Source organism: Mercenaria mercenaria, chromosome 2 (assembly GCF_021730395.1).
Source record: "Mercenaria mercenaria strain notata chromosome 2, MADL_Memer_1, whole genome shotgun sequence".
Taxonomy (NCBI): Eukaryota; Metazoa; Mollusca; class Bivalvia; order Venerida; family Veneridae; genus Mercenaria; species Mercenaria mercenaria.
The window spans coordinates 6110583-6123891 of NC_069362.1; the positions used below are offsets into that span (position 1 = coordinate 6110583).

The window sequence follows — 13309 nt, forward strand, 5'->3', positions numbered from 1 at the left end:
TCGTCCATCTAATAAAACCCTACAAATTAGTGTTAGGAAGCATATTTATCCGGTGTTTTGTTTTGACACCTTATACTAAAAAATTCAAACCCCTAACAGGCAAATAAATAACATATTGTCAGTCAAAGCTTAACATATTATTTCAGTAGGGTGAGTACAAGACCAAAATCAAGTGGTGGTAAAGGCATAAGTCTATTAGTAAGGCATTTTTCAAAACATTTAAATGTTCTTTCATAGCTGTTTGGGATATACGGTGAACGCTGAATGTTTTCTAACTAAACTTATGCCGCAATAAATATCTTTAAATAACAGCTTTTAATCGGTAATACAGTAACACTATTTCGTTAATATGTATGGTCTGTAGCATTAAGGCCTTCGTCTATTCAGTATTCGTTTCAAAAGGATTTAATCGTATTTACCATTTTGTACTCAGTTTGAGTATCCATATTTTCAGATGGAATTTTTAAGTATTATGCCTACTCTGCCTTTTACTAACAGACGATTTCAGATGATGTTAATTTTGTAGTTAGGTGTGGTTGTGAATAGTGGGGCAACCAACAAATGAATAACATAGATATATATAAGCATAATGTTAAAGATGTACAGTGTTTATCTTTTACTTTAGTATGTTATCATATTATTAAGATACTGCTTTAAAGAACAGATATATGGATTGCAAAGTCGTGAGTTCGATCTGTCGAGCAAGGTGCTTGTTCTCTGTGCCGATTTGATAAAAGGCATTGTGTCTAAAATCATTCACCCTCCACCTCTGATTCACGTGGGGAAGTTGGCAGTTACTTGCGGGAGAACAGGTTTGTACTGGTACAGAATCCAGGACCACTGGTTAGTTAACTTCTCGCCGTTATATAACTGAATTACTGTTGAAAAACGAGTTAATATAAAGCAAACAAAACAAAATTTAAATCTACAAACCCTCCTCAAATGCAAAACAAAACTAGCTATAATCCCAAATGAATTCCATCTAGAAACAGCTAGTTGCCACAAACTTCTGCATTTTAGGGCATTACAAATTCATACCTTTATACTTTAACATTTAATTAGAATTTAGTAATTCAAACCTAAAATTACTGTCAATACACACAAATAGATTCATTTCTGTTTACATAAAGAAAAGTAATTGCTCATATTTTCCAATATTGTTATAACATGTCTTCAAATATGCATTCAACATTGTCGGAATATTCAACTGTTTCGGTGATATAATTATAGAGATTTTTCTGTTGATTTTGTAAGCGTGCATTTGAAAACAGAAACGAAACTGCGATTAACTATATCGTGATAGTGTATTATAATTTAAAGATTTAAACACCTGCTGCGGACCAAATGATCTAGGACTATCTTTACTCAGTCCTTTATGTTTTCTTTCGGTTTAACGTCACACCAAAACAATTGTAGATTTTATGGCGATATGCCAGTTGTTTACATTAGTAGAATACAGCAGGCGCCAGACCTGGGCTTTATTTCAGACATGTGTGGGCGCCGACTATCCTAAAGTGTAGGATAACGCATGTTGTTTCGTATTTAACATCTGCAGAATTCCGAGGAGGGTGTACCAGAGCGTTAGGGCGAGGGTACCAACGATTCCCGAAGGATTTTGAAGATGTTATAACACAAAAAGAACATGAGTTAACGCTATTCTAGTATAAAACCCGTAAAAAACCAGGTAAATGAATATATTGTCCCTCAACGTCATTGAATTTCCATGAAATGTGCGGTACAATCTACGTTGTTTATACACGTTGACGTCATTTCCTTTTGAAATATCCGTTTTGGGGTCGTAATACGTTTACGCTTTGCCACGGAACGCGCATATATAAAAAGGTGTTAGAACAGCATGTGAGCGCGAGAATCTCTCTGTTAACACACGTTTTCTCTCTTGTTAAAACACCCCCGAAAAAGTGACAATAACAGCAGTTTTATGCTAGAATAATGGCTTCCTCATATACCCAAGTGAGGTTCCATTACGAATTGTCTCATTGACTGCCTATAACAGCATTAGTAACGTTCAGGAAAACAATAACCATAAATTGTTTTTTATAAATCGCTGCGACTTCTAGGCAACATCTCACGGTAATATTCTGCCCCACAGTATTGGTAATCATAAAAATGTCAAAGATAATAGCTGTCAATATGCATCATATTTAGAGAGAAAATAGTAAATACCAGGAATTTTTTGTTGGATTTAGACGATAAATGTGAATTTATTCATACCCATACAAAATTGTACAAGAAAAAGGAAAATATTCGTTTATGTGCATCAACGAAAAACAGCACATAAAACATGTGACCAAAGGAATATTATCAGTTAGAGAATTCTGATAATAATGGGCTAGAACAAAGTAAATGGACCTTTGTTGAACTAGTTTGAATTGTTCTTAAATTTTGAAAAAGGTTACATTTAAAATGTATTTGACGCCTTCAAATATTTTATACACTCACCGTGACCCAGAAATATACAGCACAACAGAGAAAGCATTTTATGAAATATCAAAATCCATGCACAGTAGCACGGTATTTCCAAAGCTCCAAGTTGTGAAGAAAGGCGGATTTTACTTTACATTAAATGACGCAAAGCTTCATGTATATAGACGTCTCGAGAAATTAGGACGTTGTAGCAGCGTTGAGGTAGAAAAAGTTTCGCTAAAAGAAGTTCCAGAAGGAATAAGAAATCTCATGACCGCTCCAGACAATGTCCCTCGATACAAAGGTATACATTTATTTGCATAGATAGTACTCGGATAATTCTGACAACAGAATTATAGGCTTTTGAACATGATTTGGATAACGTTCGATAAACAACCTGCACACTTGTAATCTCCTCGTCAGATTTTAAAAGCTTATGTGCTTATGAAGGTGAATCAAAATTACTCAAAATTACGTTAAAGTTGATATGACATAAAAATCTTTCTTAAGAAAATGTTCGTGTTTGCTGACGCAAGCAGAAGATGTAATAAATATTTAAAAAATAATCAAAATGAACGACTATAGACCCAGAATTACGTGAACAGTTCGTCTAATTATATCACTAGCATTATACCATAAAAAGGAACAGAATATACATATTATCTATCTGTTGTTTGCAAGAAAACTTTACTAGTGCCCTCCAGTTACCTTTTATGGTCGTCATAGTATCAAGTTAACGATTTTGTGTTCTTGACATAGCCCCTATGCAACTGCTCAAATGTTCATTCATATGCAAGTATGAATACATCTGCCGAGACATATTTGATAATAGAGACTAGATATGTCTACTTCGAACTGCATGTAAGGATTGCTTATGATGTTTATGAAACACTAGAGACGTAAAAATACATTTGAAGTTATGCACAAACCTGCAGTTAATTGTTTGTACGTGTGAATGTCTGCGCCAAATAATTCAGAATGTTGCTTTAAAATATATTTGATATTATTCGATAACTTTCAATGACTCAGTCGGTCTTCAACTCAATAAATGATAATTAGCGTAATAAATTTAATTTGATAAGCCATTAGGAGGAATACTCAGCTTTTTAAGCTTTATTGCCGATGAAGAAACAATTTTGCACTAGCAAAATCGAGACGAAAGCAGTCTTATTCCACCAGCATATAATTGTCATTCTCATTCAAACATACAAACTGCGATATTTTATCAGCTTTACATACGTCTAATGTTTACTTGAGCGTAATTAACAACAGATAAGCCAAAGTCTGGTTAAGTACTCGAGTGGTGCTAGTGATGGCTTTACCTTACTAGCAAAGTTTCAATAAAATATATGGTCATAATGTTATGCTGCAATGATTGCCAGAGACTTTTAGGTCCCATTTCATGTTCATCAGTGACAGATACACAAAATGATATGAGCCGCGCCATGAGAAAACCAACATAGTGCGTTTGCGACCAACATGCATCCGCGCAGTCTGGTCAGGATCCATGCTGTTCACTTTCAAAGCCTATTGCAATTAGGGAAACCGTTAGCGAACAGCATGGATCCTGACCAGACTGCGCGGACGCATGCTGGTCGCAAACGCACTATGTTGATTTTTTCTCATGGCGCGGCTCATATAGTCATTGCTGGAAGTAAACTCGTCAATATTTAATTAGTGTGAAGCATTTTCATTGAATGACTATAAATAATACAACAAATTTGTAGAATTTCTATAAATTGCTCAAGTGCGTCACAAAATAATAGTTTCTAATGTGCTGTAAATGTGTATCGCAAATGTAAACTATATTCATAAAGACGTGGATAGAAATCTGATGAACTCAAATCATGCATTTCCCCTATATATGCTGTGATTGATATACCTTGAAATGTTCTTGCGAATAATGCATTGTAGGTATCAAGAACACATGTACAAGTCCTAGTGTAGGCTTTCAACAGACTTTTTAGGTCTTTGATAAAATATATTTCAAATAAACCGATAGATATGATTGCAATATACACGTGAGTGACAATAAGATTAGGGCTCGTTAATACTGACAATCATTTATTAGGCAAATGAAGAGATTCATTAAAATGTATTAATCTTATAGCCTTTGTAGTATTATTCATATAGTGGACAAGATAGGGAGTGGACTGAACGTTTAACTGCATACTTTACTACTGTATATTCATTATCGCAAGCGTGATTATAGATCAAACCCAAAGTTTCCGTATATAATATTTATCATTATATACACTCGTTGATGGTTAATTGTTATGTTCGGATGCTTTTATCAGAAACTATTTCCAATATTGGTAAAAATTAAGCTGATAAACTGCAAATCAGTTCATTACCTATTATGAATTTGTAGTAACAAAAACATGACTGTTAACATTTAAGCACTCTTTTTCTTTTATTGCCTGTTTATTTATATAAAATATCGGTAGTATCGGTTGTGTGTAATTCATTGTCGTTTTTCTTCCCACCGAACAAGAAGTTGTAAAAATAATAAAGAATAGTCCAATATATCGACTTTTTATAGATATACAAGTTGAATTAAGAGACCACCAAAGGGCAGGAAACAACGACTGTTCATACAGAATTATGCATGTTTTGAGAAATTGTATGTACGTTTTCTCACTTATGATACGCTTTAACATAAATTAGTCGAGTGTACCAAAAGTATACACTGACCTGACAATCGGCAAGACGGAACATGTTCCATTATTACAACATCAAAACAGGCATTGAGTGACGAGGAAAAATGCCTCACTGACAAATCGACATAACACTCAAGATGAACGTTTGGAGTGCTTAGATGAAAATGTAAAGGAGTTAATTTATGTTAATATCAAGTGAAATACTCGTTGCATTCACTATCGAGTTAGACTTTTGCCCTTTTTGCATTGTATTGACGGGACATTGTGTCATACACTTAGACATGCTTTATATGTCTTTCCAAGGCTTATGATATTCCATCACCTTAAGTTTTCGTTCTACTTGATTTGCCGATCATACTTTTCTTTACATGATTTAGCAAAACGTGTCTCTTTGGAAAAAAAACCATATTGTAACTTATGTGATTTTTGTTATGTCTGATAAAGCTTGAATGGATATAAATGATTCTGTAGAAAATAATGTGGCAACGTGATACCCTATACGAAACAGCTGGACATTTTTTACAAATCTTTACATATAGACCACCATAAAGTTCGTTTAAACGATGATAAACATCTACTTGCAAGAGGTAGATGGTTATTTAAATATCGACTAATTAAAATGCCGAAGAATGACTGAAATAGATGAAAAGAAAATGTTGAAAATGTATCCAGCTTTTAGTAAGATTGTTGTTATAATCACTATGATGTAATGTACTGACTGTTTTGTCGTAACGTTATATTAGCATATATGTTATACATAAGTGTGAACTTGTTATTTCGATTCTAACACGACAGAGTTAGAAAAAAATGGTAACTACATTTTATGACCGTGCTACGTACCTAAATCGGATAACGTTATTGCAGAATAACCCGAGATAGATTTTGCTCTAAGTTATTTGCTGGTCGTGTTAGAATTATATATGGAACACATAGTTGTTTGCAGGCAACCATTTTTAGTTCTGTTTTGCCTTTAGTTCTATGTGACACATTACGGTTAAGATAATGACTGAAATATACAGACAGTACATTCATTTATTCTGAAAAAGAATTAGGCAATTGTTACATATGTACTTGATAATGTGTAACTTTGCGAAATGTCCAAGTTTAAAGACAAATGACAAAAGCACTTGAGGAATATCTGTATCATGATGGAGCAAACATCGCAAATATCAATCACATCATTGCCTTGATAGAGACAAATAATTCATATTTCAGACAAATAGATTGTTTCTGTTCAGTTTCTTTGAACATTCTTTTTTTCTTCATATAGGGATAATATTTTCGTTTTCAGCTGAAGATGACTCCTACTTCCTGAAGTATTAAAAGCATAATTAAACTTTATGTTCCATTTTACTACCTTTATAATCTTGGACTCGTTAATTTTGCATGAAATACGGTAACACAGAATTTGCCTCCATACACAACTTTTGTTTATCATTATTTTTCTTAAACGGCGGAGTGTAATAAAGAGTTAATGCATGGGTAGTCTCTTGTTAAATACGGATATATTATTCTATACCTATTTTATCTATCCAATCGCGAAAGTTCATTTGCAACACGTGACCGTACAATATATTACGGTATTTGGATGCACGTGCGTACAAAAATCCTGTATTTTCTGTATTTGGACGCACGCGCGTACAAAAAATCCTGTATTTTCTGTATTTGGACGGTTCAACAGTCCCGTGTTAAACATTCGATAAAGCCCGAAACGCGTGAAAATGTTCCGAATGTAAAACGGATGAAGTAGGCCCTCTATGTACAGAGTTTGATTATGCGTCTTGAAATCTGGATTTAATTTGAGTTTTTGTTGTTTACAACACACAAAAACAATGCTATCTGATTTAGATATTAAAACGTTCGTTAATAATCAAAAACTTAAAAATACAGTAAAAAGGATCATCAGATGTTGGAATATTTGAAAAGTCGCTAAAAGAAGCCGTTCCGAACGAAACCTAGAAATTGGTATCAGCCCTGACTGTCTGAATAGCTATCTCAGCAGTTTTTATTAAACGGTTAAGAAACAAAATGGAGAAGATTATGAATGGCAGCGGACGGGCGGTCAGCATCCAAAACATGTCTGCTCTATAATTCAGTTTTCGTCGGATCTTCACCAAACTTGCTGACAATGTTTTTGGGCATTACATCTCGGCCAGTTTCGATAACCAGCCAAATTGTACCAGGCATTCTTTGATTATAGTTCTTGAATTACTCGAAAAACGGGGAATTTAGCCTTGTCCGCTCTTTTAAGTCGAACAGTTTTCATCCGATCTTCACCAAACTTGCTGACAGTGTTTGTGGGCATAATTATCTCAGTCAAGTATTATTACCACTCAAATCGCCAAATGGCTGTTGTAGGGAGGTTGCACCATATACCTTTTTTAATGATGATACGCAGAAAAAACAACATTCAATGAATTACGTATATTATGTATGAAGTGAAATAAATATAGAATAAAAAGGTTATTTAAGGTCTAACATTGTTCTGTATAATATTTATTTGCACTCATACCAAGCTGGGAAAAACTAGAAATAGCAGGAATACAATATTCAGTGAAATATTTTTAATTTAAACTATTATTATAGTAAGATAAAATAGATATAAAATAAAAAGGTTATTTAACATTGTACTGTACAATACGAGATATATTTGGACTCGTACCCAGCTGAGAAAACCATATTGAACTCGCCTAGCGGCTCGTCCAATATGGTTTTCTCAGCTGGGTACTCGTCCAAATATATCTCCGTATTGTACAGAACAATGTTAAATAACCTAATATTAACATACCTGAGACAGTGTGCGTTCTAATTTTTAATTTAGAAGAAGGGTTAGAATTGACATAGCTTTACTTTCAAGGATATCAACAAAATGAACATTCCTGTTGAGAGATGTTTAAATAGGCCAAGACTGGGTGATAAAAGGAGTAGACATGAGATTATACATAGGGTCCCAACCTGGTTTGTATATATTGTGATAGTAAACAAGCTAATGAGTTATTGGTATCAATTTCAATAGATCTAGTAAATACAGAATTTGAAGAAAATATCGTAATGATACTGCTTTTAAGAACGCCATTTGAAAGTTAATTTTCGACGTTTTCATCTAATTTGTATTATTCACGCGAGACATAAAAGATACAAGGTAAGAGTAGATTTCCCGAAAGCACATAGTATCCCAAACACAGCCAAAGGGCCATGCATGGCAAACTAAAACATAGAGTATTATCACATAGGGAAACTAGGTATATGATAAGATTGAATTCTATTTATTGTGTCAAATTACACTATTGTGAATAGTTAATGTTTGATGACATTATGAAATTTCAGTTAAATATAGATAGTAAAGAATAAAAGTTATATTTATGCAACATGCTTAACTTAGATTATTACACTTTTAGGTTTTGTGTAAACGTGTATTCTCATTGTACATGTAGTGTTTAGAACTGGACAATTGATTCCACCACTCAATATACACTGGCAGTTGAGAAAGTTTACAGATATAGATAAAGATCTTACATGTATATCTACTAGTTGATATTTTAAATGTTTTTCTTCAGTTCACAAAGCAAAAGACAAACGGCAAAGAGGAAAGTATGAAAGTATCACCACATTCACCAGCACTAATATAAACACAGATGAGTCATTAGTATTTACTAAATGTTCAGAAGATACGGACAATGACGAGAAGAAATCGGATGTCTCTGACAATTCAGAAACAGAGCATGGTGCATCAGGATCAGGTTGTCATTCCGTATATAATTGCAGAGGATTCACTGGGGGCTTTTCTGTCAAATACAAATGTGTGATAAGGCCACCAATCCCTTGTCATAGTAAAAGATCATTTGACGAAATGTAGGGAAAAGCGTATTGTTTAATTATGTACACATAATAAATGCTGTTTTAATGACACAAGCTACCTGTGAAAATATTTAATAAAGGGCTACTTATCGAGATTTTCAATGATTCAAGTTACCTTTACACCAGAGGCAGAGATAAATTGTTGCACGTACCTCTGTATAAAATTATGACAGAATGTGGACAAAAATGAAAACAAAAAATAAAAAAACGTTCAGTAACCAGTACGAAAGAATCTCATCTAAATGCATGAACATATCTGAATATGTGTTGCATTGTTATATTAATCAACATCACTTTCCAAATAAACATCGTTAATTATTCAGACCTGATGTTTTCCCAACCCATTTTACGATCAATTTGTTATTTAGGAACATAGAAACAAGTACATGAAATATTTTTGTCTGTTGGTTCATTCAGTTTGATTCAGTTTAGTTTTTGGTCTCCGATTAGGTGTAATATGAAATTATACTGAACAAAGAGATTGAAATCAGCAAATTAAACGACGTATATTTACGGTCATTTTCATATTCGTCTAAACAACTATGCATTGGTCTGAGATGTAATTTATTTCACTTTTATAATTTCTTAAACATATATTATAAAGACCTGTTTTTTCCTACGTATTTGGACTGTGTTAAACATTATTTTTTACTAGTAATAATAGAAATACGCTTAAGCCGGTTTTAAGAAGCAAGATGAATGTTGCACATTTCACTACATTATGTCTTGACTGCGTTTAATGCTTCTTTTCACTTATTTTAGTGATGATAACATGAGCATATTAGAATATTAGAATGAACATGTTAAGGGCCTTCTCGTGGTTTATCGTATATTATACCACGGTCCATCTGGATTATAATATAAACCATGGTTCTACAGACGACAAACTATAAAATGGATTTATGAATATAATGAACTAGTGTCCCTTGATGGCGTCTAGAAAACAATATGCTTTTATATCATTATTATTATTTTATCATTTATGACCTAAACAAAAAGCGGATAAAGCAGTTACAATATGTCATACGTAAATTGTTGTATACTACATTATTATTTAACTACGATTTTGCAGACTGGACTGATGAAGATATTAGCGAAACAGATATTGAATCTTCAGAAGAGCATACAGTTGACGAAGATGATGAGTCGAGTTCTAATGAAAACGAACGATTTATCTGAGGACTTAAGTACAAAGTTATTTATATCTTAATGACTAATTTATCATCTCATCAGTGATATACACGATAGAAAGGAAAAGTTTTTTGTGTGACGTGTGTAGTCTCAACCTGGAATTAATAGAACAACGTAGGAGTATTTCCAGCCGAGCCCATGGCGGGTGTCATTTTTACCTCCTCAGCATCCAGTTTGTGCCGATACTGCTGGAAACAGTACCAGTTTAAGTGAATCATCCAGCACTGAACACACGTAGGGATATCAGCCAAACCCGGGATTCGAACCCGGACTGCCAGCGTTGTAGTACAACATGCCAACCACTGCGCCACTGATTATCTAAGAATTGAAGAATAACTGCAATAATCTCGTATTACATGAATATATAGCTACGTATGCATTACTGAAATTTTGGAATTTGAAATTAATTGGGAAAATGTAGAAGCGATCTGATTGATGGTAGAAATTTTGCGTACTTGTGTTGCGCTGAGAAAACACTACTATTTTATTCTTTCCCAAACACGTATACATAATTTTCTTCATATTTTATTAATGTCAATTGATAATTTCTGAAATAAAGAAAATACTAGACTAAGAACACAGGAGAAAGCCAGACAATTCTGAGTTTTTATGTTACTAGAATAAATTTGTGACAGACATGTACTTCCCTTTTCTTACAAGAAAGTGTCATAACGAAGAGGAGCCAGTAAAAGCATACAGAAATTTTACTCATCGGTTTTATTTAATATATTTTCAGACATCACGTTATACAGTTATGTCATCGGGTAAGACAAAGTGTGCATGCTAATTCATTGCGCATAAGTCATCCGCTCGCATGTTATGCTATCATAATCTTATAAGATTAGACTGATTTATTTTCTACCGTGTATTGCGTGCAAGGAAACAATTCTTAGACTCCGAAAGCAAACGTCTCACTCGTAACAAAATATGCCCGAGTCTGTACTGTATAAAGTATTTAAATCACAACATCAGTAATAAATACAAGATATTCAATGGCTACTTTTGTATAGATCTTGCATAAGCTGGCACTTATGACATAGTCGTTTTCGTATAAAGATTTGCAATCTATAGCACATAGAATGTTTGCTTTCTCCATTGACAATGCATTATCAGTTAAACGAAAACGTTATAGCAACGCATTCGATGTTTAACGTTATATGTAGTATGCAGTATTTGTTTTTACTCTTTTATTGTTTTTATCTATTATTTAATTTTATTGATTTGAGTGATACATTGTATGAAATTAAACTTTTCATGACATATGAATGATTCATATCGATTCAGGAGTACGACAACTTTTTCAAGTATCAGCTGATATAACTGTAATGTTTATCCTACAATATATCCCATGAATGTAATGTAAATGTAATTTATAGAGCACGTGGTCATATGTTAACGTCAGGTATGCGCAAAATTCTGTGCATTGCTTTTCTCTGTCAGTGGTCAAGTAATGTAACAAATGTCAGCCTGCTTTAAACATATTTTACTACATATATGTGAGAAAGTCACTCTATGGGATACTTGGATAATACCATTTCATTTGACAGTTTACCACTTAATGTAAGGAGTGCATACGACCAACAGGCAAGGTTTTGCAATAAAAGTTACTTGCTAAGCAATAAATACTAATGTTGGAAATGCTTTATTTATTATCAGTTGTCAATATTATATATTTGTATTTTTAAAACATTAAGTGTACTTTTTGTCAAATACTATAACACTTCATTATGTAAAATTAAAACTATATTGAATAAAAAAGTTCCTGTGAAACATAATAATGAACGGTTGACGAATGTTTTATCAAAAACAAAATTTGTTTGTGTCTTGTATTTGATTAAATTTTACTGATGGAGATTGGATTATTGTGTTCCTCTGGAAATTTAACCGGGCACACGCTGGTCTATAGGATATGAAGCTAGAATATGAAATAACCCGACGTCCTGAGTAAGGCTTTAACAGAGATCGGGGTGAAGGGCAAATAGTTATCAAGTCTGCTTCGACCTGTTGTCACTGTCCATACTTCAGAATAAAACTGTAGAAGTTGACTATAGCATGCGGAGTTTTTGCTCTCTATTTATGTAAATGTAAAAGTATAGACAAATTTATAACAGAAACCGTATGTCGGTCGCGTATTACAAAAAGTGTCTAGTTTCTCTGTACTCAAGAGATAACTCTATTCAAGTATGATTGATAAAGCTATTGTTGCTACAGTTAAACTGACGCCATTGATATATTGATATGACATTTTCTCAAGCGGTTTAGCGACATAAAAGATAAATTTGTCTCGTTTGTAGGTTATCAAGACTTCAGTTGCCAACATTTCTTTTTTTAGATAGTGTCCATATTTACAAAAACAAAATATGTGTTTGTATCGTTTTGCATGTAGTGCTTTTATAAAACGTTCGTGGTTCCATAATTATGTATTGTCTGTAAAGTAATCTCAGCAAATGGAGTTTGCAAGTACTGTTTCTGCATTGAAAACTGTCGACATTCAGTATTATTGTTAAGTTGATGTAATTGATGTCATGGAGATTTGTCAGTAATATAATTCTTTAGTGCATCCCGGAGTTCGGCTCTGAGGTTTTATTGTATCAAAACATAAAGGATAAGAATTACTGTTTACAAAAAAATCTTACCTTTAGATTTATTTACATGTGCCTTTACTGCATTGAGAGGCTCCTGGATGCACATTTTAGGGTTGAAAAGGTATTCCCCCCTTCATTGTACTGCTTTAATAAAATGGCAGTGGTAACTGATATGTAATATCTGTAATTTTATAACCGATAAGCTATGGGCCAAACATTGAAAAAAACTATCGACCCTTGACAGCTGAGCCCTTGACCTTGGTCTGAGCAGCTAGGGATCCGGGTGTTGTGAATGACAAATTGTCCCCTTCTGGGAAACATTTGTGCATAAACAAATATTACAATCCCTTTTATTTATTGCAGAGTTATGGACCGGAAAGAAAAAATTATATTGAAATGGGACCTCCAAGTGTGAACTTGACCTATGAGTAAGGGTCTGAATGTTGCGCAGGACACTTTATCTCATTATGAGATAAATTTGTGCCAAATGATATTAAAGTCGCATTAACGATGACAAATTTATGGACAGGAAAAGAAAAAGATATATTCTTTAACCTTTGAGTGTTACCTTGACCTTTAGGCTAAACAAAA

General features: G+C 33.5%; 1 protein-coding gene across 1 annotated transcript; it reads left to right on the plus strand.

The window, feature by feature from the left end:
• Positions 1 to 2073: 2073 nt before the first annotated feature.
• On the plus strand, positions 2074 to 11393 carry LOC123562532 (uncharacterized). Its single transcript, XM_053522920.1, has 3 exons — positions 2074 to 2728; positions 8642 to 8824; positions 10015 to 11393. Exons 1-3 carry the CDS (start codon positions 2425 to 2427, stop codon positions 10119 to 10121), a joined length of 594 nt encoding a protein of 197 aa, XP_053378895.1. The 5' UTR covers positions 2074 to 2424; the 3' UTR covers positions 10122 to 11393.
• The last annotated feature ends 1916 nt before the right edge of the window (positions 11394 to 13309 follow it).

Excerpts from the sequence above, each read along its gene's own strand:
- LOC123562532 (XM_053522920.1), top strand. The coding sequence starts at position 2,425 with ATGTATTTGACGCCTTCAAATATTTTATACACTCACCGTGACCCAGAA. Across the intron at positions 2,729-8,641 it reads CAATGTCCCTCGATACAAAG|TTCACAAAGCAAAAGACAAA; the intron begins GTATACATTTAT and ends GTTTTTCTTCAG. Across the intron at positions 8,825-10,014 it reads GCATGGTGCATCAGGATCAG|ACTGGACTGATGAAGATATT; the intron begins GTTGTCATTCCG and ends ACGATTTTGCAG.